The sequence below is a fragment of the Sebastes umbrosus genome, chromosome 11, assembly GCF_015220745.1.
Source record: "Sebastes umbrosus isolate fSebUmb1 chromosome 11, fSebUmb1.pri, whole genome shotgun sequence".
NCBI lineage: Eukaryota > Metazoa > Chordata > Actinopteri > Perciformes > Sebastidae > Sebastes > Sebastes umbrosus.
The window spans coordinates 648434-675933 of record NC_051279.1 but is presented as its reverse complement, the minus strand read 5'-3'; the positions used below and the strand labels follow the sequence as shown (position 1 = coordinate 675933).

General features: G+C 42.3%; 1 protein-coding gene across 3 annotated transcripts in view; it reads left to right on the top strand.

The window, feature by feature from the left end:
* Window positions 1-27500, top strand: part of LOC119496811 (CUB and sushi domain-containing protein 3-like) — a 303171-nt gene that overhangs the window by 64848 nt on the left and 210823 nt on the right. For all 3 annotated transcript variants that reach the window (XM_037784390.1, XM_037784391.1, XM_037784389.1), the window contains exons 5-14: window positions 5638-5881; window positions 17232-17344; window positions 18527-18604; window positions 20766-20853; window positions 21746-21870; window positions 22289-22410; window positions 25256-25359; window positions 25668-25780; window positions 26255-26437; window positions 27077-27403. In XM_037784390.1, coding sequence (XP_037640318.1) covers window positions 5638-5881; window positions 17232-17344; window positions 18527-18604; window positions 20766-20853; window positions 21746-21870; window positions 22289-22410; window positions 25256-25359; window positions 25668-25780; window positions 26255-26437; window positions 27077-27403 — 1497 coding nt within the window. The remainder of the gene's footprint in view (window positions 1-5637; window positions 5882-17231; window positions 17345-18526; window positions 18605-20765; window positions 20854-21745; window positions 21871-22288; window positions 22411-25255; window positions 25360-25667; window positions 25781-26254; window positions 26438-27076; window positions 27404-27500) is intronic.

Genomic DNA, 27500 nt, shown 5'->3' with positions numbered 1-27500 from the left:
CAGCAGAAGAAGAGAATCAGGCCACAGAAAAAGCCCTTTACATGTCTGGTGATCCTAAAAACACAGCTCTCTCTCTGCAGTGCTCTTTACGTTCTCTGATTCTCACATTGAGGATTTAAGTTGCTCATGGCACGAAGGGAGGAACTGATATGAAAATAGCTCAATATCTTCACCAAGCTACTGCCAGAAGTCCTTACATTAAATCCATAAGGGGGATAACAGGCAACCATTGTAATAGTTTTTGGATTCATAATTAGGTTCCCAACATGTTCCCTCATATTCATTATTCATTGATTTCATGATAATAATTATAATATGATGTGAGGATCATTATTTTTACAAAACAAAAATGACCGAATGTCTCACCCACATGTAGCATCGTGACCGTGGTGACATATTGCTCATTGCATCGTCGTCCTCTTCTCTCATTATTAATTTAAAATCTGAAATTACAGAGAGGCGGTCACTATAAATGAAATGACCCCCAGCAAATGTGCACGATGCGATATAAATTGCATCTCTGCATTATAGATCTCTTTACTACGTCTCAACCACATCAATGTTTAAAATGACTTGCAGCTGAGCAAATGAGGAACTTACTGTAGACATAGTCGCTGCCTTTGCATTAACACGGGAATTATTACAAAGGAAAAAGCTAAGGTAGCGTAGAAAATGATACACGAGCTCCTTCCCTTCTATCCTTGGGGGTGAATATTTCTAAGTAGAAAGACAAGTGTTGTATATCTGATCAAAGTCAAGGGGAGAGAGGCTTAATCCCTCCTCAAGTAGCATTAGATTGCTGATGCTGGGGATGTAAATGAGCTCAGCTAAAGCAGTCCTAATCCTCACCACCATCTTTTTTCTTTTACACTGCCACCGCTTTTAAAAGAGACAGCGAGCCTCCTTCCACTTTAAATCCAGAGTATGCTCTAATGATTTGCTAGGGAACACATTGCCCAGCATTCAGTGCCTCTTTTATGTCACTAAACCCTTGTTGGCACACTGTATACCTCAAATGCTGCCACGCATGCCAATGAAACGCTGCATGTGAATATATGGAAGCTATAAGGCATTATCCGGTTTAAAATGCTCGAGCTGCAAAGCGTTTTTTGAGCTCAGACAGCAGTTTGCGGTTTCATGAAAGCACCATGCATGGATGCTTTCTCTAAGAAACCTGTCGTAGTACTTCTGTGCAATAATGAATTGCTCCCCGAGCATCTACACCATTTTCCTGTGCAATTTAATTGGCTACAACGGTCGACACATTAATGAGTTATAAGGTTATAATCATTAAACGCGGTTGTGGAAATCCATCCCGTGCCTTTGAGGAAGCCCGGTGCTGAAATATCGGTGATTAATCCACAGAAACACAAACCGGAGAATGACCTGCAGCTTTTTTAGTTTGACCAGAACGTCTCTTTAAAGTTTTCTGCAGACGGCGGGAGGTTATCGTTGCCAATGTTCAATATTTTTCAGTCTACATACCACAGTATCTTTTGTACCTTTCACTCACACTTTTGCACTTTTGGCTTCTTGCTGCCACCACCTGAGTTGAATGATGTTCAACGATGATCAGAGAGCGAGTCTGTTATCATGGAAACCACTTCAGAGGAAATATAAAGCAGCTATTTTTTTATTTGTTCCAGCATCCCATTCTGGTGTGCAGAGATCTGAGGAGCAAAAAAAGGCTTTCATTTTTGTTTACGGATGGTGAGAGAGCCTTTTCATTGTCTCTTTTTTCCTCTGTGATGATGTCAGTGCTATCATTTGTCCACAGTGGCAACGCCGTGTCCTCGGTGCCTTCCAGTCACAACTAGAACATAAACCGTGCTGGATGGCAGGCTGCGGTTTCTGCTCGCTGTCTGCGTGCACCTAGAGGCCTAACTTAATTTACTCTTATCTACAGTACTGAGTCTCACTGCTGCATGTTGATGTTTGATTGATTTATATACCAAGCTTCATTGTACAACGCCCCGAGGCCCCGGCAGATGCCCATAGCAGATTCTTGGATAACTGTTCTAGTTGGATTCCTTTCACGTTTAACAATATGAAAATGTGCTTTTATACTGTAAGTACATACTGTATGTAATGTAACACATCCAGAGCACTGAAGGGTAGCTCAACCAAAGTGTTTAGAGTTGAAACACCTTGGGATGTTCATTCTTCTTTTCTTTTTTTAACCATATTGTTCTCCTGATTATTGTTAATTGAGCGTGTATAATAACATTTTGCTTCTATATAAGAGAGATGTTCTTCTTTCTCATAACATGGTACCTGTACAGCTCCAGCAGCCTGAGCAGCCTGGAGGAAGCCTTACCGAGCTGGATCGCTGTCTGACTCAGATGGATTCATTCATATAACAGTATCACTTTATGTCCTAAACCTGCTCTTTGTTTTCACCTAACTTCCATCATATCTAGTGGTGATCCAAATACAATGTTTACATCTAAGTTTACCTGTTTGGTGGATAGCATACATGCCACATGTTTCAAGTTCTAGGTTTTATTTTGGATGTTTATCGTTGCCGGTGAGCAACGCAAACACAAATTGGCAGATTTGGCCGAAGTGATGAAGTTTTGACGGAATGAGGCAAAGACATGACTCAGGAGATATATAGGAGTTTAAAAACACTTCATTACACGATACTTTAATGTATAAATGGTTGTCATTTGTAAATTATTCATTTACAGTGATTATGTTTGATGTCAGCAAATTGACAGTTGACTGTAGAATATCTTTATTAAGTAAACATGGTCAGTAGGTACTAATAATAATAATAATAAATTCAACTTATATAGCGCTTTTAAAGAACTCAAAGACGCTTTACACTATAAAACTATATACTGTATCTAGTGAGACAGGAGGTTTCCGCCGAATAGGTACCGTTCAGTTTCCACTTTTGTTCGTTAAAACTAATTCAGTCTCAAAACAAATCTTCATGAGACATGAAACATTAACCCTTGATGAAGGTAGGGTTTATTGCAGGGCTGAACAATAAGGATTACCTAATAGCCCGGGGCAAGTAAAATGCCATGTCGGGCTAGTAAATCTAGCAGCTGACTGAACCGATCGGGTAAATGGTAAAAAAGAATTGAACACTTGTTTATTTCCGGAGCTGATGATGGAAGTAGTTAAAGAGTGAGCCATGTCACTTCCTCATGAAAACAGATAACAGAATAACATGACAGTGAAGCTAAGTCGTTGTTTCTATTTGATAACACGCTAATAATTAACACAGTTTATATAGAGGCATTTACTTTGGGCAGGTAGATTTATGACCCACTTGCCCGACCCTGCAGGTGAAAAAGAACATGAAACCCTGATTAGACTGTTAGTTTTAGCTTAGTGGTACCTAATAAACTGACCACTGAGCTATTGTACAGTATGTGTCTGTGTGAATATTTAATTTAAATGATCTCTTTATAGAGTAATATTTCAGTTTTAAATGTCTAATACAGCTTCACTCTTTTGGTTTTAAATTTCATTTTAAGGCATTTACAAAAAAACTATTTATTGTCTAACTTTGTATCAGAATCTGAATTGTGATATAATGACGTCATCAGCAGAGAGGTGATATATATATATCACCGATCTGAAAGAGTTAAGGAGTTTAGGATGTGTGTGTCGTGGTCCGAGACAGGTGACATTTACAACCACTTAGACGAGTCACTAATATGTGAGGCTGGATTTGGACTACAGATATATTATATATATATATTATATTCATTAATTATATTAAATATCTGTTTGTTTTTAGGCGATAGCCTGCAGGATCTACCTGACATTTCTCTGACATTTTATTTATTTTTTCCTTTTCCATCCCTTTTATTTCTCCTCTGTTTGTCTTTGTCTCTTCTAAATCACAATCTTCCTCTCATTTCTTTCCCTGTCTTTCTCTCTCTCTCTCTCCCTCTCTCTCTCTCTCTCTCTCTCTCTCTCTCTCTCTCTCTCTCCCTCTCTCTCTCTCTCTCTCTCTCTCTCTCTCTCTCTCTCTCTCTCTCTCTCCCCCCTCTCTCTCTCTCTCTCTCTCTCTCCCCCTCTCTCTCTCTCTCTCTCTCCCCCTCTCTCTCTCTCTTGATTTGCTCTCTTGTCTCTTTCCATTCCACCTATCTTTTTGTCTTCTATTTCCTGTGCTCCACTCACCTCGCTCTCATTATCTAACGCTTCTCCACCACTCCTGTCTTGCTCTCTTTGCCTTGACGTCCATGAGGACACTTAACGCTGCCCCCCCCCCTGTCTGTCATCAAGGTTAAAACCTGATATGTCTCCTCTGGTCAGACTCACAGCACTTTAATATCACTTTAATTTACGCCTATAGCCAATTACTCTACGAGTCTGCTGGGCACTCTTTGGAAAGTCCTCTTAAATGCATTGAGGGGATATCCAGCGTGTCACTCAGGATAAGTGTTACATGGAGGAGACGGTGACGATTTCAAACCAGAATCAAACCCACGTGCTTCTGTTGTTACGAGGCTGCAGGCATCTGAGAAATGAAAGCCTGCCCTCGGTGCATCCGCCGATGAGTCGGCCCTTGATACGAATCGTGTACGTCTGCACATCATTGATGTCTCACGCGGTATCAAATGCCATCTCTGCCCTTCCTATGAAGACTTTGATCAGTCGCTACGCTCCGTCTAATGTGTCAAATGACATGGATCAAGCTAACTAGCAGCTCCTGCTCTCCCGTCTTCTCCCCCCTTTTTTATCTTCTTTTGAATTTCATACACCCGCTTCCTTGTCCCTTGACCAATCGTGTAATGCGGCATACAGAAATGTTCCAAGGCTGGCAGCTCTGACAGCCCTGAGTGGAGCGCTGAGCCATCAAAGGTTTCAGCTGGCACAGCTGAGTGTCACATATTAGTCTTAAATGATGTGAAAACTGTGAAAGCCCTGCCATCATTAGAATTCTTTAGGGAGGAAAAGGGATACAGAGGTAGAGGAGAGGCTGGTGAGTAATAGTGGAAAGATCTGAGGAGAGGAATGGAGGGAGAGAGAGATGGAGGGATAGAAGAAAGGGAGGGGGAGAGAAGGGAAAAGGGACGTGGAGTGAAAGAGAGCGAGCCACTGTTATGGTAGAGAGCATTAACATTCAGCTGACGTGCCATGCTTCCCACATTGGAGGAAAAAATATACAATTTCACAGCATTACAAGCCCTGTTTATCACCATTTGTTTGTGTCCTGCAACATGAGGGGGCTTAGGGGACACAATGATGAATTACTGACTCTTGGATGGAGGGAGGAGACCAGATCGGGGGGGAAAGAGAGAAAAAGCACAAAAGAGATATTTCGGACTTCTCCTCCCACAAACTGCTCTGAAGGAAACCGTGACAGAATTAGCACACAATTAATCAGTAAATAGTCCAGCCTGTTGTCGCTCGTCTGAACGCTTCGTGAGTTCTGCCAGTGTGAAGAAAACACGAGTAACCTTTTAATCTGATGTCTCATATTGTTAGATATCCCATAAGTGTGCTGGAATTAGTTTAGATGTTGGACTTGACAACCTGTAGATGTGTGAAAAACTAAACATCAGGTTCCTCGTTGGAGTTTTACACCTGAAGCCTCTTCTTTCTCATGTTGAACTTTGAGTAATAGCTCTGAAATAACCCGTGTGTGCTTCTCTCCTGGGTGACTGACAGCGGAGGACACATGCGGCGGCACCCTGAGGGGCTCCAGCGGGCTCATCTCCAGCTTCGATATCCCCAGCGGTGACTCGTCCCCCGGCGCCGGTGGAGGTGCCGGAGGCCTGGGCAGCAGCGGGGAGTGTAAGTGGACCATCCTGGCAGATCCGGGGGACACCATCTCCCTGGTTTTCACTGAGTTTCAGATGGAGGAGAAGTTGGATTATCTGGAAGTAGAGGGATCTGATCCAGTAACCATCTGGTGAGTTGAGCTGTGAGGAAGAGGAGGAGGAGGAGGAGGAGGAGGAGGAGGAGGAGGAGGAGGAAGAGGGTGTGAGGTGCATGTACTTCATCAGATGAGCTCTCAGTTGTTACATGAAGAGTTTTGCTGTGACAGGAGGTGTGTGTGTGTGTGTGTGCGCGTGCGTGCGTGCGTGCGTGCGTGTGTGGTGTTGATAAGGTGTTACCAGACGGGTGAGGTGAGGTTGAAGTGAAGGAGTGTTGTTGACTCGTGTAGCGGTCGGAGAGAGATAACGTGTGTTAGGATGTTTAGTGCTGTAGCAGAACTGTTAAATCAGGGCCTATATTTAGTCAGAGAACCGGGCTGAATGTAGGACACAAAGTAAGTTTAGAAATACAGAGGGGCTACAAATTCATCACAATCAGTGTGTTTTGTAATGAAATCGGTTTTAATTGACAAGTTAAAGTTCCACTAAAGTAACTAAAGTAGTAAAGTCATGTTTATCTGTGTAGCCCAGGATCACATACATGATTCATTGATTCAATGATTCATTGAATCAATGATTCAATGATTCAATGATTCAATGATTCATTGATTCAATGATTCAATGATTCATTGATTCAATGATTCATTGATTCAATGATTCATTGAATCAATGATTCAATGATTCAATGATTCAATGATTCATTGATTCAATGATTCAATGATTCATTGATTCAATGATTCATTGATTCAATGATTCAATGATTCATTGATTCAATGATTCAATGATTCAATGATTCAATGGGCTTTACCGGCCCACAGATACATTCTAAACAGACCTGAGGGCTGGACTACCAAGCAGGATACGGGCTTAGCAAGGTAACTTCAGGGTTAACTTCAGGGTTATCTTCAGGGTTAACTTCAGGGTTAACTTCAGGGTTATCTTCAGGGTTAACTTCAGGGTTAACTTCAGGGTTATCTTCAGGGTTAACTTCAGGGTTATCTTCAGGGTTAACTTCAGGGTTATCTTCAGGGTTAACTTCAGGGTTAACTTCAGGGTTAACTTCAGAGTTAACTTCAGGGTTATCTTCAGGGTTAACTTCAGGGTTAACTTCAGGGTTAACTTCAGGGTTAACTTCAGGGTTATCTTCAGGGTTAACTTCAGGGTTAACTTCAGGGTTATCTTCAGGGTTAACTTCAGGGTTATCTTCAGGGTTAACTTCAGGGTTAACTTCAGGGTTAACTTCAGGGTTAACTTCAGGGTTAACCCTTCAGGGTTAACTTCAGGGTTAACTTCAGGGTTATCTTCAGGGTTAACTTCAGGGTTAACCCTTCAGGGTTAACCCTTCAGGGTTATCTTCAGGGTTATCTTCAGGGTTATCTTCAGGGTTATCTTCAGGGTTAACTTCAGGGTTAACCCTTCAGGGTTAACCCTTCAGGGTATCTTCAGGGTTACCTTAAGGGTTAACTTCAGGGTTAACTTCAGGGTTAACCCTGAAGGGTTAACTTCAGGGTTATCTTCAGGGTTATCTTCAGGGTTATCTTCAGGGTTAACTTCAGGGTTAACTTCAGGGTTATCTTCAGGGTTAACTTCAGGGTTATCTTCAGGGTTATCTTCAGGGTTAACTTCAGGGTTAACTTCAGGGTTATCTTCAGGGTTATCTTCAGGGTTAACTTCAGGGTTATCTTCAGGGTTAACTTCAGGGTTAACTTCAGGGTTAACCCTTCAGGGTTATCTTCAGGGTTAACTTCAGGGTTATCTTCAGGGTTAACTTCAGGGTTATCTTCAGGGTTAACTTCAGGGTTAACCCTTCAGGGTTATCTTCAGGGTTAACTTCAGGGTTAACCCTTCAGGGTTATCTTCAGGGTTATCTTCAGGGTTATCTTCAGGGTTATCTTCAGGGTTATCTTCAGGGTTATCTTCAGGGTTAACCCTTCAGGGTTATCTTCAGGGTTATCTTCAGGGTTATCTTCAGGGTTATCTTCAGGGTTATCTTCAGGGTTAACTTCAGGGTTAACTTCAGGGTTAACTTCAGGGTTAACTTCAGGGTTATCTTCAGGGTTTAACCCTTCAGGGTTTTCAGTCCTACGAAGGTGGTTCACTTCTTACCGAGGTAGATCGCCATGGTAACTGATGCTGAACACCATCCTGCTCCAGATCAACTGGTATAAAAGCCCCTCCTACTGACCAGTCAGAGCTCGGTGTGTGGATCATGAGATACTATCCAGACTAACAGCAGCACAGTTTAAACTGAACGATGCAGGAAGGACAGCTGGCAATAACTCGCTGACTGTGTGAATGTGTAAATGAACAGATTATAATATCAGAGCCCATCTAGAGCATCAGATCTGACTGTAATCACATGTGTGAAACTGACTTGGGAGCCTAAATAATAAATATCAGAACTTAATTCAAAGCGTTCATATCATATATATATATTCACTTATCTTAATCAGCCTCTTGAGCCGTATGGTGCCGTCCTGCAGACTATACGCATCACCTCGCGTATGCATCTATAGATGATTATAAGATATGAAAGTGAGCCTGCTTACCACTTTGAATGTATGAAATGTTCTTGTATGTACTTTTTATTTATAAGTTAGTTTCACACGGCCGGGCTGCAGATGAAAGAATGAGGCTAAAGTGTTATACACGCCATCATGTCCCCGAGGGGATGAATAAAGACTCTTCTATTCTATTCTATAAGAAAACATCTAAACAACACATTAACTTAACGTAACACACCATGTAGTCAGAGCTACTCTACAGATCAGTGATATCAGAAGTCTGTTCATTTGGCAGCTTAAACTTTGCTTTAGTCTGGATAATGTGTTTCACTTCTTCATATATGTCTAACATTATAGTTTGTTTTGTTAAATGTGCCGCTCTGCTGACAGTAGACCTGTCCATGTTTGTGATCGGTCAGATGCTGCAAACACCTCCCCTTTTATGTGAACGTACTCATATCCAGACTGAGTGTATTTACCGAGTTGATAACTGCTGTCGTAGGACCGCTTACCGCGGGTATGTCGAACTCGTTTCGTAGCACCGGCTTCGGACATCGGATATTATGACTTTTTTTCTCGTTAAATTGTGACTTTATTCTCGTAATATTCTGACTTTATTGTGTAAATCTCAGATGTGTTTTCCCTCAATGTGGCCCTAATACTCCGTAGTACATTGTCTCTTTGGCCCTCACTGCATTAGACTTATATACTATATACTGAGACTATAAACGGTGTTACCTTCATCACAATGATCACATGTTTTGCCTCTCCAGACACATTATTTGTGTTTTTTTTGCCTCAATTTATTTTCAATTCCTAAAATGTCTCTTTTGATAGTAAAGGTTGCTGACCCCTGACGTATAGGAAGAAATGCAAAGAGAGATCCCCCCATCACTTTGATGGCTGAGGATCCAATAAAGAGCGGTAGGTTTGAAAAAGGCAGTTTATAAAAATGAACAGTATGTCGTATTTAGTATAATAAACTATAACAATGGATTTATAATCCAGTTCTAAGATTACATTCAGTTCAATAATCTAATGTATTTACCTCTAGTGCCCTTTATAGACGGGACTACTGTCTGTTTAATCCTAACAAAAACAAAAGTTTCTCTTAGAGAGAATGAATAAGTGTAGATGTACAGATGCTGTATCGGCGGCTCTGAGTTATTCCAAAGCGAGGTGGGGGAGGGGCTTTGTAAGACGAGACTGTATCGCCTCAGGTTTGTGTCTTAGTTCTGGGATAACGAGGAGGCCTAGCTCGCTGTGATCTCCGAGCAGAACAAAGGTTCGGTGTGTACGGTTGAGCGTGAGCGTGTAATATTTGATAAGAGCAGCACTTTAGAATCAGCCATTGGAAACTTAAGGGAAAGAGCCAGCTGGGATGCAAATGTACCTTTTAATGAATTTTCATGGACAGACAGAAGATGTTTTAAATATGCTTCTGATTGAATTAAATCAATTCACAGAGAGGGCCTCTGATTCCCTGTTTCATAATTCAAATCAAAGTGCACATGAAATGTTGGACAGAGTTTAGTTTTAACAGCAGCCTTCAGACACTTTGCTTTACGGCTCTCTGCATATAGAAGTCGTTCCATACTGAAACAAGGGAATATGAAATGGGTTTGACCCCCAACCTTGAGGCTAAGGTTATCTATCTCCTCCACGTCCTGAGCGAATGGGAGCATTTGCCAGGTTTATGTGATCCTGCCGGGCATTAATTATAATTGGCTGAAAGAGGCTCTAATCAATCACGGAGCTACAAGCTTTGTTGTCCCTGAGAGTTGTCATCCGGAGACGGAGGGAGAGAGAGAGAGAGAGGCAGACGCCGTGTCAGGGAGAGACGGGAGGGAGTCAAGAGGAGAGGTGCTCTGAGTGTGGTGATGACTGCTAAGTATTGTATGTTTGACAGGGAGCTGATACGACGACACTGATGTGTTTTGACAGACCGTAAAGTAACCCTCTTCTCTCAGGTATAAAGGATCCAACATTAACTCTTTCACTGACAGAAAAGCTTTCTGTTGGCTCGCGTCTCCTGCTTTTCAGGATTTCAGAACATGGATCTAAGTGGTTTACTTACATTTTATTACTATTTATATAATGCATTATCAATTAATCCTCTGGTCATGAAATCTCTTCACACATTGGAGAGGCTGTTGTCGTCTACTGGAAGCTTCCAATAATGACAAATATCTTTCAAACTATTCACTGGCCAGTTCTCTGCAGTTTTAACAGAGAAGAATGAAAACAAATGGACTTCTGCAGCCACGTTCACATTAAACCCAGAGATGAACAACAAGCTATACTGGGCAGGTTACTTCCTTGTGACTTCAAAATAAAAGCATCTATAAATGAACCCAAATGAAACGATGTATTTATTTTAACACATATAATGGTTTGTTTCCAAGAGCAGGTTTCTTAAAGTGTTTTGAATAACAACTGAAAACCAAATTACAAATGAATTGCATGAATGAACCAACAACATTAAACCAGAATAAATCACAACTGGAAACAAGGAAATGAGTTTTTAGAGAAATGTCTCTTATCTTTAAAATCAATGGTATCTAACATTCAATACATATTACACATGTAGAGAATGCTTTATTATCTCCATCTACAGCAGGGTTCTTATACTTAAGGTCTCCGAAATCACAACATGGCCTACTGCAATTTTCAAATCGCAGGAGGCGCGATGTTTTTTAAAGGTGAACTGTGTGTCAACATACCATATTAAATTAAATATTGATGTCCCGGCCTACACATCATATCCTGCAGACTTAAGAAAACATCTTTGTTTGCTACAGATCCCTGCAAAATCACACCATAATCATTTTAATATCTAGTTTTTCAATGAAAATGAGAATAATGATGTAAACATTATCATTCCCTCTAATATTGCAAATCATATCGCCATTGCAGTATCAGTCAAAATAATCACAATTAGATATTAATAAAAATGGTTCATCCCTACCATCAGGCGATACTTCCATGGAGTCGTAACCCCGGAGAGTGAACTGACATCAGCTCAGTCTTTCAGCAGTCCAGAGTCCAACGAGAGGACGAGAAGACACATCCTGTGTTTATTTATTAATAAGCAGCGCCGTCATTTACGGGAGCTTTTACTTCTTACTTGTATTGAATACTTTGAAACTCCTAGGATGATGTTATTGTATGTCGCCAAATGTCAGAGGCTGTCAGTCCGAGTTGTCGTTTTAAGTGCTACAGCCCAGGTGAGACTCGGTGAGCTTGAGTGCAGCGGGACCAGAATTTGAGAGAGATTGCTTGGACTCGGCCAAGTAAACAAACAGACAGGCAAACAAATTCAGAAGGATTCAGAGCGAGCTATCCTTCGCATGGCCATAAAGTTCATTGCTCTCGCTCCCTCTCTCTTTATGAGTGTCTCTGACTGTGTACAAGGCCGTCGGACAGCTAAACCTCCGAGCATCCTAACATATAGCACCGGCTGCAGGCACAGACAAAAGCAAACCGTCAGTGTACCCTTCAGCTTCAGAGCTGCTTAATGATGATTGACAGTCTGAAACCTCAAAGTCAGACACATTTAACATCTTAACCTCTTTCAGGCCACTTCAGTACTGGAGAAAAAGAACTGCAAAATAATTCACAACAGTGAAGATCAACATATATTCCACATAAATGTAATTATTTAAACTATTTGAATATTGAATGAACTCCAACATACAGTATAGTTACAGTAATAGTTGTTATGAAATGTGAAATGTAGTAACACTTTGAACTGCCCAGTTTTGCCAGCCAATTTCCTGAAAGTGGATGATAGACTAAAAACCAATTCCTGGTAGTTGAAAGTACAGAAAATCCAAGACTATAGGGCAAGAAATATGTTTTACTGACACCTCTTAGTAGCTTTTATCCTTTTATCAATTGAAGATTTCTATCAGATCTCTGCAAATGAGTTTATTGATCCCGCCGTCGTCACGCTGGGGAAGGTTGATGTGAGGCTGCACATCAATCACCGTGAAAATAGACCCCAAAAAAATCTGTTTCCTTTGACAAAAGCCAACATCGGAGTCGGGCTGGACCAAGGAAAACACTTCTTTGTTATTCTTCTGACCTTTAATATGATTGTACAGCCGTGTTCACAAAGGGCAGAAACAACAAGCTGTAGATTACACGTCACTCATTATTTCAGATATGGACACAGAACATAAAAGCTGAAGGCCTTGGTGGATATTAGATACACTTTTTAGACTATATACTATGAAATCTGATCAGATCTGTTCTATGTCTTTATTCTTTTCTCTCTGTTTACATCTCATTTTCTTCCAGTTTCTTGTCAGATCTTTCTGGATTGCGTTACTGTAACGTTGACTCTGCATGTTGTAAACCTACTAAGACAGCTGAGACTTAGAATAGATTTCTATTTCATCGAGCAATCTGGCAATCTTTGTTTGGTTCGCTGAATATGAACAGTGCTATTCCAACAGAGTGGCTAAATGGTGTTGGAGGAAGATTACAATATTCAAAGCAGGTTGAGAGCAAAAGGTGCCCTGCAGCTAAATTATTAACTTTTGGTTAAATTAACATGTGTATTAGATTCAATTTCTTCTTCCTGGGATTTATTATTGATCTTCTCAGGCAAAATAAAACTCATCAAAATGTGTCCAGAAGCCGTCCTCTGCTGCCGTCGGACTGCAGAGGATGTTTAATTGAAGGAATGTGAATGGACAGTTGACCCGGGTATTCCTCCAGGGTTTTTAATGTAAGGAGCTACTGGGTCTACAGCGACTGGCTTACTGTTCTCAGAAGTCAATCTACTGGCTCTGACGGGCACCAAACTGGATCTGTACATTTCCTGAATCACTTCTGACGAGAGATGGAAAGCAACAGCTTCTTCCTTATCACATTAAATATTCTCATAATTTCTCTCTCCTGTCAGATTTCATAGAATACGAGTGGGAGGAGAAGAAAATAATCACCTGGAACTATCTTTTTTGACAAATTTGAATTGATCGCTCATTATCCGGGGTGCACCTACGTACAGTATAACCTCCCTCTCTGAGAGATGCCAGAGATTTCAGCCTAGCGCTCTGGCCTCAAGGCCACGTTTGGCCGCAGCACCTGCACGTTGGGACTCGTTACGTTGGTATTTTGATGAGATCGCCGTGCTCCCTTCAACCCCTCATCCTATCAAATCAGGCCTATTATAGTGAGTAGTGTGCCTCACAGACCTATGTCAGAATCTACCATTAGTCCTTGAAACGCCTCACATCATTGATATGAAGCATGCTAAAACTAGTATGAAACCAAGCACATTAAAAACACGGCACTCGTGCCAAGAAGTAATCTCTGGAAAGCCATATTATATATCTGTGAAGGAACAAATAGACAGCCTGAGTGAGTCTGCAGAGATAGAATGGCAGTGCATTATGTGAGCAATCCATTTTTTCAAATTGGACTTTCTCATCTTTTGTCACTCAATATGCACCGGAGGAGATAAAATCTGAAAAAGGTAGACAGCACTCACTTGTTGATCTGTTTTAAGGAGACTCGGCAGCACACTTTCCACAAGTCATTTATTAGTTTCCATGACTGTAGCTTTGACAGGTTCCAGTCATGAGGATAGAGGTCTGTGAAGTAGCCCGGAATTATTTAGCATAACCTTTTGGTTGATCAAAACTAGGGATGCACCGATACCACTTTGTTTCAGATCGAGTACAAGAACTTACATTTGGGTACTCGCCGATACCGAGTACCGATACGAGTACTTCTCTGTGTCCAAAGACCCTCGGTAACAGACAGCTGGAGGGTGTGAGCGACACACGGCAGGCTGGGGATTCCCGCATACGAGGCGGTGCGCCGCCACCGGCTCTAGGTCGGCTTGGAAAGGCTCGGGGAGAAGGTGCTTCCTGGGGCCGCGGACAAAGTGCTCGCTGTGCCCTCTCTCCCCACGGGGAGGGACGGCCTCAGTGCTGTCGACCGGGGACTGTCCTCAGTGCGCCCCAACCGCGTCGTGCCCCCAGGGCGCGGCCCGGCCCACGTAAAAGGCGCCAGGGGTCTGCGGCGATATCGGCGACCCACCCGACTCGTCTTGAAACGGGAGTCAGAGGGTGCAAACAAAACCCCGTGGCGCAATGAAAGTGAGGGCCGGCGCGCGCTGACTGAAGTGGGATCCCGGCCCCGCGGGGTCGGGCACACCACCGGCCCGTCTCGCCCGCACCGTCGGGGAGGTGGAGCGTGAGCGCGTGTGATAGGATCCGAAAGATGGTGACGAGAGGTTAACGTCACGCTGCTGTAAAGTGGTATCGGAGCCGTGGTATCAGAGCCGTTTTGCGAGCACGAGTACATGAGCACAGTATTGGACCCGATACCCGATACCGGTATCGGGTATCGGGTCCCTAATCCTAATCTGGACGTCTCCAGTAAAGACAAGTTGAGAACAAGTCATCAGAGAAAGCAGGAGTAAATGTTGGTTTGTCAGGTCACATAGGAGGCTGTCAGCGTTCCCTCCCTGCCTCCAGCCTTTGAGCACTTTTGTGTTCATTGCATATTTTTTCCTTTGTACTCTCATTGCTTTATGTAGCGGGGAGGTTTTTTGGTTGCGTGCAGCCTGTTATTGTATAAATGAATAGAATGGTTTGCTGCACATAGATACAAATGTACCCGTTGGAATAAGTCCTCTGTAAGGTGTCATTAAGCCTTTATTTACTGTTGATGGCAGATCATGTTTCACTTCCTCTGCCATGCTTTGCCGTGGTGATAACACTATATTCACCTCCGCTGCTCTTAAATTTGTAACATCACTCCCGTTCTGCCTGGAGCATCCATGCAACTTGTGGATGGATACAGCTTTATTGTCCCTATCCGTTTTCTTTTAGACTTCTAGCAGAAATCTTGTGATCATTTGCAGCTTCCACTACAGGAAAACATGCAGGCAGGTTTCTTCTAAAGAGTCCAGCTACAAGGCTGCTCTGTTCTCATTCTGCCCGTATGTTGGTGTCATTAGCATTTTATCAATGAGAGAAGAAGGTCAACTTTTGTGTGAAAATCAATTACCTTTTAACTCTTCACCAGGAGCTGCCATTATCTCCCCTTGTGATTGATCATCTGGATTCAAAATATATATAAATATTACATTTAGTTTGCTGATCAATTCAACTCTGCAGTGACCGCCACAGACGTTACAGAGAGAAACAAACCTTAAACACGACTAAACACACCTTTACATACACAATAAAACACACACACAGACAGAATAACAAGTTAACACATTGGTTTTGTTTCTTTCATCCACTGAGCCAGTTTGGGAACACGGGGCTGGACTGCACCGTGCTCTTTTAAAGCCGGTCCCAAGCCTCTGTTTGATAGCTAGGATGGCTTTGTGTGCTATTGACTGTGGTACGACAGGGTGTGGTGCAGGGACTGAGATGCAATAGAAAGAAGCCGGAGCTGGTCAGCCAGACAAATGAGAAGGCCCCCGGCAGCTGTAAATCTCTACAATTATAGAAGGTCCCCGATGCTGCAGCCACGCGCTGAATACAACTTCTGATCTCAAACACCAATATAGACAGGAAGATCCACGTAGTTTGAGCTCAAACAGAGTGTTTCAGACAGAGGGGGAAAAGAGGCGCTGCAGCACAGCCGGTAGGAGAACAATAAAGTGATTTTTGAACATTAAAGCATTTAAACATGTTCTAGTAAAAACTAAAATACAAGTATGCACCTGAAAATAAGCATAATAGGTCCTCTTTAATAAGTTTCTCTTTCATTGGCGTTGTTTTGTCTGGACCGCAGAGGGTCAGCCCTACAAATGCTAAAGTCTGTCACTGACTGTCTGACTGACTGACTGACTGACTGACGGAGTGATGATGTTACAGGATTGGTCAGCTGACTGTTGGAGTTCCCTCATTGGTCGTTGCTCTTTCAAAATGAAAAGACGGAGAATAGTTCTGTGTTTAGGGTTTCTGGGGAGCGTGTCAGTGGTTCAGTATATCATTATATAGTGCTGTTGTTGTGCATGCGCTACTATTTATGTTGGTTTAAGTTACGTTATGTTGTGCTTCGTATTGTGTTATCGTGCATTCACACCAACGCCAAGCTAATTTTCGCCTCGCTGTCCTCCAGATATAACCTCTGTTGCAGCTTTGTACATGTTGTGGAAGTCCCAGATATGTCAGAAAACCAAACGCTGTCGTGTCTGGGTTCATAACGTCGCCCGGCGGCGAGCTGTATTCACATACTGTATCTGTATCTAGCAGCCACGCGTCGCAACTGCCGTATGAACCCAAAATACAACAGAATGTGCTGTGATTTAATCACAATAAACGGATCAAAATGATGCCGAAATAACGACATTATGATGTTGATTAGTAAAAAGTCTGAATTCATGCTTTGTCAGGTCTGTTACCATGACGACAAGCAGACAACTTTTAAAATGCTTGTTTTCTGAATGGAGTCTGGATGGATCAGTGCCAGGCTATGCTAACATCGTAGCTGCTCCATTAACACTCCATCTAGGAATAAATACGGCAGCAACCTCGCAGTGATGACATACACTTTAGTGAAGTATGTTTATATTGTTCCACACCACTTATATGATGAATGCTTTAATGAAAAACTGAAATACTGTTAACCTTGCAGACTGTATGTCATGCTGATACCTTTCACCTTGTATAAAATGTATAATATACTGACTAGTGAATGTTACCATTTACTATCACTGAATGTCATTTGATTCATTACAAGTTGTCTTTCAACTTCGGTTTGATTTTACTCAATGACCTGTTTTCCCTGTTTTAAGGTGATTATGGCGACAGGAGGATGCTAGTGACAGGAAAGCGATGTAGTTGAATTAAAGTTGAACCCGATGACATGTGTCTTTTGTTTCTTTGTGACTCTTTACACGCAGGATAACTGGAGTGAATATTCCAGCGCCCATCATCAGCAACAAAAACTGGCTACGGCTGCATTTTGTGACAGAAAGCAACCACCGCCACAAGGGCTTCAGGGCTCAGTATCAAGGTAAGACATGATTACTTCATTTGCACACGGTAATAGAGCCCCCCCCCCCCACCACCACTAGAACAGAAAGGGATCATCGTAAGAAAAACACACTGTAATTACAAAACATGTTTTTGATCTTTAACTGAATATTAAACAGTTTGATTAATACCCCCTCTGTAGAGGGCATTAAGGTCTTTCTGCTCTGACTTCAAAGGGCCTTGTTAATCAAAAAAGTGAGAGATAAATACTGCATATACTTTCCTCTTCTCTGGCAGCTCAATAATCCATTACGCTGACATTGTTCTCTGGCATGACTTTAAAGTCACAGTATGTGCTGCACATCTACTATACCATAAAGGCTTAAAGCCTGGCCCCCAAGCCACATATGAAACCTGCAACTTCACCATAAATAGCTCTATTAGAACCTTCAGTGACGTGCATGTGTGGCATCTCACTGTAAATGACAAGACGTAAAATCAATTGCATGAAAAATCCCATTTTCTCATCTATTGCCGTGCATTGTTGTTGCCGTGGTAAAGCCGTTTTCTCTATGTGTTTGCTATTCATGATGTAAAGGGCAGGTATTATATAAGCACAGACCGTCACTGAGGGGGTTTCTGACGCAGTGTGCTTGTTGAGCTTTGTGTTTCTAACCTGTCGAATGAACCGTTTGACCTCCGGTGCGGTTCAGAAGGAGAGGCATCGTCTCAACGCTTTCATATTCAAATAGCCTTGTTTGTGTTTGATACATCATTCATTTGCTTTTGGCTATTCTGTTGATACTTCACTACAATGACAGCCACTTGCATCACCTGGCTTTTGTGTGCAATCTGGCCCTCTGCTGTGTTTAATTAGACTGTCTTAAGATGTTGCATTGCAGTCCTCGGGCTGCTCGTAGCGCCCCCCCACCACCACACACACACACACACAAGCTAAACCCATTAAATCTGCTCTGACCAATCAATGTCCATCTACTGTTTGAGATGTCTGAGTTATAGAAACATGAGAGACTAGTTTAGCTTTTATAGACGTGTCAGGGCAACCCTTAGGAATGCATCAGAGCTGTTGGACTTACATTTTGATGTTCTTCATATAGGACCAAGTTCTTATCCAGAGAAAGAAACACTTGTACTGTATCTTCTCACATCTAATACTGTAACTTCTTTTATCTAATGAACTCTTTCTATTGCTCTCGACCAGTGAAAAGCTCTGGAGAGCTTAAATCCAGAGGGGTAAAATTATTACCAGGAAAGGACAACACTAACAAACTGTCTTTGAGTAAGTCTTTTATTTTTTCTTATGCAACTGTTTTCATTGTTTGGATATTTTTTGTTTATGTAGGGCTTTCTGCGTTCTGCGTTCTGCGTTCTGCGTTCTGCGTTTCTGGGTCTTTGTTTCCTTCTTGTCTCTTTTTTTGCTGCATCATTTGGTGAAGGAATTAAGCTACAGTACTAGATTTTGCAGAAGTGCAGTCTCTTTTTCTTTCTGATGACCTATTTCCCCCGCTGTCTCGGACTCTCCTGTCCCGACACCCGGCTAGATCAGGCCTACTTACACATATATTGCAGCAAAATGCTAAATTTGATCAGTTTCAGTCGGCCAAACCCCCCTCTGTCTCATTCTGTACTATTTAAGCAGTACATCCGATTGACTTCTGTTCATGCACTGTGTGATCCACACACACGGCGGTAGTCGAGGTTGAGTGACCGCTCACTTGTCAGATGATTTGTGTACACTTCACACTGAAGTGAATGCTTTCTAATTGCTCGCGGAGCTCCGTCATTAACATAAATCTGGAACACAATTCGCTCTAACTCCAGTGTGCTAAACACTGATAACAGGTTGTAATCTTTATTACCTTATGTGTCATAGATGCGGCATTGCATGGAGACATGAATAATGCAGAGGGGCTGTAATCTTTTCTATGAGACAATACTGTATATCATTTAAAAGACTATGAAGAGATGCTTCATATGCCTCGTGGATTCATTGCATATAATTGAACCCATAACTGTATTATTACCCGAAACAATTAACTTCAAAGCTAATGAAGTTCCTGAAAGAAGTCAAAGAACAGAGACACATGCCGGTAGAGCCTTTCGCGTTAGAACGGAAAGGTCTGTGTGTGTGTGTGTGTGTGTGGGGGGGGGTGATGTCTTATTGCAAATATTACAACAAACCTTAACGATAATTATGATACTACATATTTCATGAATTTCATTTCCAGTGCATGATTTGACTTCCAGATGAGATGAGCTCGTTAAAAGTCCGAGCACAGAAGAGCAGCTCTCTACATTCCTACCGTAGTGAAGGCTGTACTCTCTATGAAAGCATATCTACGAGGCTTTATCGGCTGTACTTCAACTATTATTATGTATGGAGAGGCTCGCTGAGTGATTATTGTAGCTTCCTGCAATTGATAGTTGAAGGTTATTTAATCCTCTTAGTCCCTGTTGGGCACAGATATATATCCCTCTATTTTGTCTAGCTCAGGTAAGAGAGTTGCATTTACCCTTGGCACTCACTGTGATATCGCACAACACCTATTCACAACAGAGCTGACAGGAAAACTGTCAGCTGAAAGCCTCTGACGTTCAGAGATGAGGTGGATTTGTCTAACTTAGCGGTGTCGCAATATACTCCTATTGACGATAACCATGATATTTAAAAATGAAATATTGATATCATGTTAATAATACACATATGATACTATTGTGTAAATAATCCAGAACAGTTCTGGTAACAGACTCTCTCTCCACCTCCTTAAACTCATACAGTATTAGGAGTTAATTCATTTGGCAAAAAATAGACAAAACTCACAATAAACAAAGTTAAAGATTAATTTGAATGAAACATCACGATAATATCGTCATCGTGACTTCTTTTGGCCACGATCATGTACTGTGAATTGTGTAGTGAAAATTGTATATGGTGACATTCAGGGTTTCCCACAGAATTACATTCTGTTTGTGGTGTTAGCTGACGGGGGTGCGTGTGCGTGCAGATGTACAGCGTGCTAACAACGACGACCCAGCTGTGTTATAGCTAACTTATAGCTATCATTTGAAGAGTTTGGTCTCTGAGACTGACAGCGTTGTGTTAAGAATATATATAGACAAACTTATCAGAGTTAACTTGAATGTTGAGTTGTGGAAACATTAGTGCCGAGGTGTTCGTGATCCTAACCGATCGGATCGATTCTATTCAGGAGTTGGGCCGTCCGTCTTCTCTGCAGGGAAAAGCCAACAACAATCCTCCCGCACAATGTTGCCATAAATAATTCAATCTATGGGAAACACTGACATGATACCAAACATAACCTCTGAACGTTCACACAGACAGTCATCTATTATTCCAGTGCTTTTCACTGCAGTGGGTGTTTTCTGACAGTTAAAGTATCTCTCTCACGGTGTCCGTGGTCCTTCTCTTTCTCTCTCAGTGAACGAAGGAGGAATCAAACAGGTGTCTAATTACTGCCCCGACCCAGGGGAGCCGGAGAACGGCAAACGGAGCGGCTCCGACTTCAGGTGAGTCGGTGCTGCGGCTGAAGGAAGTGACGGCGTTAGATCACATTTGTGAAGAAGAAGAGAGACGGTTAAGGAGCGTCTCTCCTTCCCATTACAGTATTATGACATGCATCATATTCCAAGTATTGCTGTCACAATTTATTAAGTCAAAAAAAATCTGTGTGCACTTAAGCCCGGTTTAAATCTTGTTATGGCAGCCTGCGTCATTTGTAAAACGTAGTTATATCACATATGGAATGTTTGATCTATGTACCCGACTCATGGATAATCTTCTGGCTCGTATATAGTCTGTATAGTCTGTCTTCTTTTTCAGCTTTCAGGAGAGAAAAACTATCCACTTTAAGACTATTTGCTTTGACATGTTGCAGACTTTGATTACAGAATGCAACGCTGTGAAATAATTTAGAAACCTTCTCTAGTTGGATGCTGAGATTTAGCTCCCTGCTAACAGTTGAGTCCACTCTCAGGTCTCTGCACAGCTGACTGTATGTTCCTCTGTCCATGTAGATAGACAGTATGCCCTCGGTGTCTGATCGCTCTCCACTGGACTCGGTTCACTCTAGCTTACAATATATTGTATTTCATGTCTAGCATTCATAAATGAACAGAATTGAGGTGTTTATCAGTTTGTGTGCATTAAAGCGTATCATTGTTTCTTATCGTTAAATGGGACTTTTGTACTGCGCATATTAGGGATGTTCATAATTAACCGTTTAACCGTTAATGAAAATGAACTGATAAATAGACTCCTTCATCTACTGAGTTTGATATATTGATGTAAACTTGTATTGAAAGACATGAAATAAAGAATGAATTTGATATTTCATCAGGAGTCATTTCTGAGGAGTTGATTGCTTTTCCAGGCGTTTAATGGTGTTTGTTATCTCCTCAGCATCGGGGCAACGGCTCAATTCACCTGTGATGAAGACCATGTGCTGCAGGGTTCCAAAACGATTACCTGCCAGCGCGTCGCAGAAGTCTTCGCCGCTTGGAGCGACCACAGACCCGTCTGCAAGGGTGAGCAAGATTCCCGGAGAGCAGCTAATAAAGCAGTTTGATTAAGGCAGTGCCTCTGGATATACAGGCTCTATGCAGATAGAGGAAAGTTCACTTCTGTTAATTATGGATGAGGGCCGCTGCTGCAGCACTCAACTTATTCCATTCCTGTTTTTCTATGTTTCATAATACCTGGAGCACCTTTTACAATTTGATTAATGGAAATGCAGCTAATACACCTCCTCTCTGCTTGTGCAAACAATGTGTTACCTCTCTGTCATATTACAATGCAGGAGTTATTACTCTGAGCAGATTCATTTTGATTTCAACAGTCCGACTGTATACTAATATATGTTTTTGAATAATCCAGGATCTTCTGAATCTGCCTTTTAACTTAATGTGTTTCTCGTCCGTCTTCACGTTTGTCTTCATGTTGCAGTGAAAACGTGTGGATCCAATCTACAGGGACCCTCTGGGACTTTTACATCTCCCAACTTCCCCATCCAGTATGAGAGTAACTCCCAGTGTGTGTGGATCATCACAGCCAGCGATCCCAACAAGGTAGTACAATAGAGTCTTCTTCCTTTTGGACCAAATCTAATGAAGAAGCCACCGCTACCGTTGTCATGTGAGGACCCAACACTAACGGGCCTTATGGTTCTCATCTTCCCTTTTCTTTCTGTGGAGAGTAACAGTTGCTATTAGAGTGCACAGTAAGACTTGTGTTCTGTGTCCTACCTTTTCACATCTGCTTTAAATAAAGCAGCTACTTCCCAGATTAAAATACCAGATTCTGTAGATAAAGACGAGAGGCATGACGAGGGCCATGGTTACTGTCAGAGGTGGTAGAAATAAGAATCTGACATGAGAGAATAGATGTTTACCCTCATTACCCACAATCCCATTAGGTTATAATAACTTCACTCCCGCTCAGAGCAGTCTGTACATATGGTATATATAAAGATCTTTATTTTATTTATTAAAGAAATCTCAGTATTGAGTATATAAGTTATATAATGTCCCATTTAGAGATGCACCGATACCGATACTGGATCAGATACCGGGCCGACACCGACTCAAACAGCTGGATCGGGTATCGGTGACAATGGAGCCGATCTATTCAATTCTGTGTTTATATACTATAAACATTATATATATACAGTATATATAAACATTATATACTGGAACTTTAATTCCTGTTTAAGTTTTGACCAGTTTATTGCTGCATTAAGAAGGTAAAAACACCTGAACTGTAATTCCTGATCATTTTGAAGATTTAGTTTTTACCAAGTTGCTGGTGCATGATTTATTATTTTATTAATAATTTACAATTCAGTAAATGTACATCTATGTATTTATTTGTCACATTTAGTTTTACAAAGTTAGGAAAGCAATGTTTAAGTCCAGCCTGATGTTGTCTTATACATAAAGGAATGATGCAGTCACTTCCAGCTCATTAATTAAACTCTGGTATCGGCCGATACCCAAAGCCCAGGTATCGCTATCGGGACTGATAAAGTTGGATCGGTGCATCCCTAAACTCTTTTGTGTTTTTCATAACTGAGTGTAACAGTCCCTCATTAGTGCTAGAGAGTAAACTCTCCCCTTTAACAGGAGAAAAGTCCTCCCTCCCCTCGCTGTAGAGCGTTTGTCCGGGCGCTCCCCTCCCGGATCCGTATTTATGTATGCATCTATTTTCCAAGGGCTTCCCAAGGTTGGAAAAGGTTACATAGAATATGCATGTATTTTCACTTTAAGTTCAATGTCACTGTCTCTCATTAACGTACACAGCGGCAGCGGGTCAGATTTCAGTTCTCACCAGACGAGGCTGCTGGCGAGTGAGCGATTTGCTTCATTCATCTTGGGAAACAGAAATAAAGATTGAATGAGATCAGCTATTCCCCAAAGTGAAGAGGTCAAAGCTGTTGTCCTAATGATAATTACTGCTCTCCTACAGTACATCAAATCTGTCTGTCTATTGGTATTCCAGTGAGTCATACACACAGAGGTGTCCGCTAAAAGCTATCCTGCTAATAAACAATAACTAACCAACTAGGACTGGCAAGTGGCGTAGATTTGTGCCGCCGTGCCCTCTCCTAGGCAAACACGCCATTGACTTGGCACTGAAACTTGGTCCATTAGTGTTATTATGGCAATTATGCTTATGCATGCATTGTAATGAGGCAGTTATACATGGATATTGTGCAGGCGTCGTCCTCCCAATGGCCAGAGAAAGGGATTTTCAGGATGAGCGAGCAGCCATCATATGTTTGTCGTCATGTCATTACGATGTTCGTTCTCTCGTCACTAATCCGTGTCTGCGAAGTGTAGGTTGTGATAATGTGGCTTCATTGAGTCCCGTCTCTGCAGAAGACCCGTGATTATTATTAGTGTGAGCAGCTGCTGCCTGTTTAATCAGTGAAGATGTCGTCTGTTGTGATGCTATGTACATTTGAGAACAGATCAAGACCGGCGACAGCTGACAGATATCTCAAGGGTGGATGCGGACATGCAATTAACAATTTTGGACTCTCAAAATTGCCTGCCATGATTGTTTTTTAGTATTTGATTTGCGCTCTAAAGTAATGGGAAGAGATGCTGCTGTCACTTTCTATATTGCTTTGAAGGATGTTTGTGGTGTCCTGTGTTTGCGGGGGTGTATGGCACGGACGCCATTCCTCAAAGCCTTTTCCTATCAACAGTCACACATTTGATGTAAGTTGAGTTTTACGGTCATCTTCCATTTTCTCTTGATGACTTTGTCGATTTGAGTTTTAGAGGTAGTTTCTGCACATTTCTTTATTATTATCGTTATTAGGTTATAATACGCAGCTATCTGAAGAGATAGGAGGAAGTCTGTGGTTTTTACAGGGTTGATCAAACATGTTGCCGTCCGCTTGCAGAAACCTATATAAGGTTATTACATACTGTAGGCTGGTCTCTTCCAGTTGAGCTGTCTCCAGAAACACTCTCTCTCTCTCTAAAGGCAACTTATGGAAATGAGCAGCCATGTTATGAATTTCCCATAAATGAGATGGTGGGTTATTTGGTAATAAAACTTGAGAATGGTGCTCATCATCGAGAGGGTTTGTCTTCTATACATGAATATGTAGAATGAGATGGACTCTGGGGACAGCTGTGTTGGTCGGTAGAGCTGTCGGTCGGAGCCTCTCGGGGACCGTTGGGTGTAAACAGACCGGCCTCCAGGCTTGTATTTATAAAAGTCTATAAAGCATTGCTGACAGACAGATTGTTTAACATGCATGTACATAAACTACCTGCCCTCTATGTGGATATAAATGCCTCAGTGGGAATGTTTCTAAATCCTACTAATGCTCTCCGGCGCTGCTGTGCTACATGCTAACACAAAGAACAGATGGATAATGGGACTTCTGTTTGATTGCAGGTTATTCAGATCAACTTCGAAGAGTTCGACCTAGAGATTGGGTATGACTCGCTAACAATCGGAGATGGAGGGGAAGTAGGTGATTCTAAAACAATAATACAAGTGTAAGTACCACATCAAATCCTTCCCTGGTTATATATAGTACTGTGATGTTGGTAGTGGTAATGATAGTGGTATATCTGTTTAGATAATGTTGTGATATGCGGAGAGCCTCTGAATGAGTTCAACGACCGCACCATTTAAATGAAGGCTTGCTTTGTTGAACTCTATAATTACTATTATGTGATGCTCTATACAGGATACAGTACATTGTGTTTCTGTTTCAATACATCACTTCAGATATTCAATAACTCTTTGTGATGAGTTGATGTTTGATGCTGAAGTGATGCCGTAGTGTCTCCTCCGTCTGCAGGCTGACGGGGAGCTTCGTCCCAGACCTGATCGTCAGCATGTCCCATCAGATGTGGCTTCATCTCCAGTCTGATGAGAGTGTGGGCTCCATCGGCTTCAAGATCAACTATAAAGGTACACAGACTTTAGCGCTGATATCATCTCTCGCTGTCTGTATTCATGTCCTGTTCGGTGAAGCAACGAGTCCGTTTTCCTGTCTGTCCTTCTATCTGTCCTCCTGCCTGCCTCTCTCTTGCTTCTCTATCTCCTTCTAAAGAGAAACTTTCTTAACCGGGTTCTCAGACTCTTCACCTGGACCTTTAGAGATAGTGTTCAAGAAGAAAAGTACCTCAAAGTACTTGGCTTGACTTGATCCTCTACTTTTCCCCCTTTCCCCTCTCTCCATCCCTCCTCCCCTCTCCTCCTCTCCTCCTCTCTTCCCCTCTCCTCCTCTCCATCCCTCCTCCTTTCCTCCTCTCCATCCCTCCTCCTCTCCTCCTCTCCTCCTCTCTTCCCCTCTCCTCCTCTCCATCCCTCCTCCTCTCTTCCCCTCTCCTCCTCTCCTCCTCTCCTCCTCTCCTCCTCTCCTCCTCTCCATCCCTCCCACAGAAATTGACAAAGAGAGTTGTGGTGACCCCGGTACACCTCTGTACGGTTACCAGGAGGGTAGCGGCTTTCTAAATGGAAATGTTCTGCACTTTGAATGCCAGTTTGGATTCGAGCTCATCGGGGAGCGGATGATAACCTGCCAGAACAACAATCAGTGGTCGGCTAATATCCCCATCTGCATATGTGAGTCCAATACAGGCTTCTTTTTTTTTTTCATGACAGCAAATGGAGCAATTACTTCTGCGCTTGGAAAGTTCACAATGACACTAAGCTATCGGAGGATTAATTACAGCGTTGTTAAATGACCATGCAGTGCATTGCGTGTGTAAATAGCAATATACATAACGTAAAATTGATAGGATGTGGTCGCTGTGTTATTTATAAAGAGAAGAAAGGAGAGTACACAGTGTTCCACTATACAGATACTCTGCGTTATAATGTACAGTGTCCTTCCTCCTGTGAGTTTCTATCTAACCCATATCCATAACTTTGATCTAGTCTCCTGTTCTATTGGGACACGGTGCAGTATTCCTGTGTGCCCATGTTGCTGTATGTCTGTATCTTTGTACACTAACTCCTCTGTTCCATCCCCCTTACAGTTTTATGTTTCTCAGACTACTCAGCACCCATGGGAGCAGTGCCGTCTCCCGGTTGCTGAGCTAGTTACACAGCCCTGACGTTGTTTCATGCTGATCTTTGTGCCCGATCCTGTCACAGTGTTCATGTGACCAGTGAGAGTTGCTGTAAAACAAATTGCCTCGTCTGGGATATTTAAGTTTTTAAATCATTAGTAATATATTTCCCCCCCCCTCTCTCACACAGTCCCCTGCTTCTCCAACTTCACGGCTCCCATGGGGACGGTGTTGTCTCCCGACTACCCAGAGGGCTACGGGAACAACCTCAACTGCGTGTGGCTCATTATCTCTGAGCCCGGCTCCAGAATCCACCTGGCCTTCAACGACTTTGACCTGGAGCCTCCCTACGACTTCCTCACCATCAAAGACGGGGACCAGTCAGGACCCACGATACTGGGACGCTTCTCGGGGGCCGAAGTTCCTTCCCACCTGACGTCCAACAGCAACGTACTGCAGCTGGAGTTTCAGGCCGATCACTCCATGTCCGGGCGAGGGTTCAACATCACCTATAGCAGTAAGGGACTGTTTGATCCATTAGCATAGGAAAGCATTCCCTTCATGGTTAGGGAATAGTCTGGGGATTACTGTGAAATATCAGGACTGGGACAGGA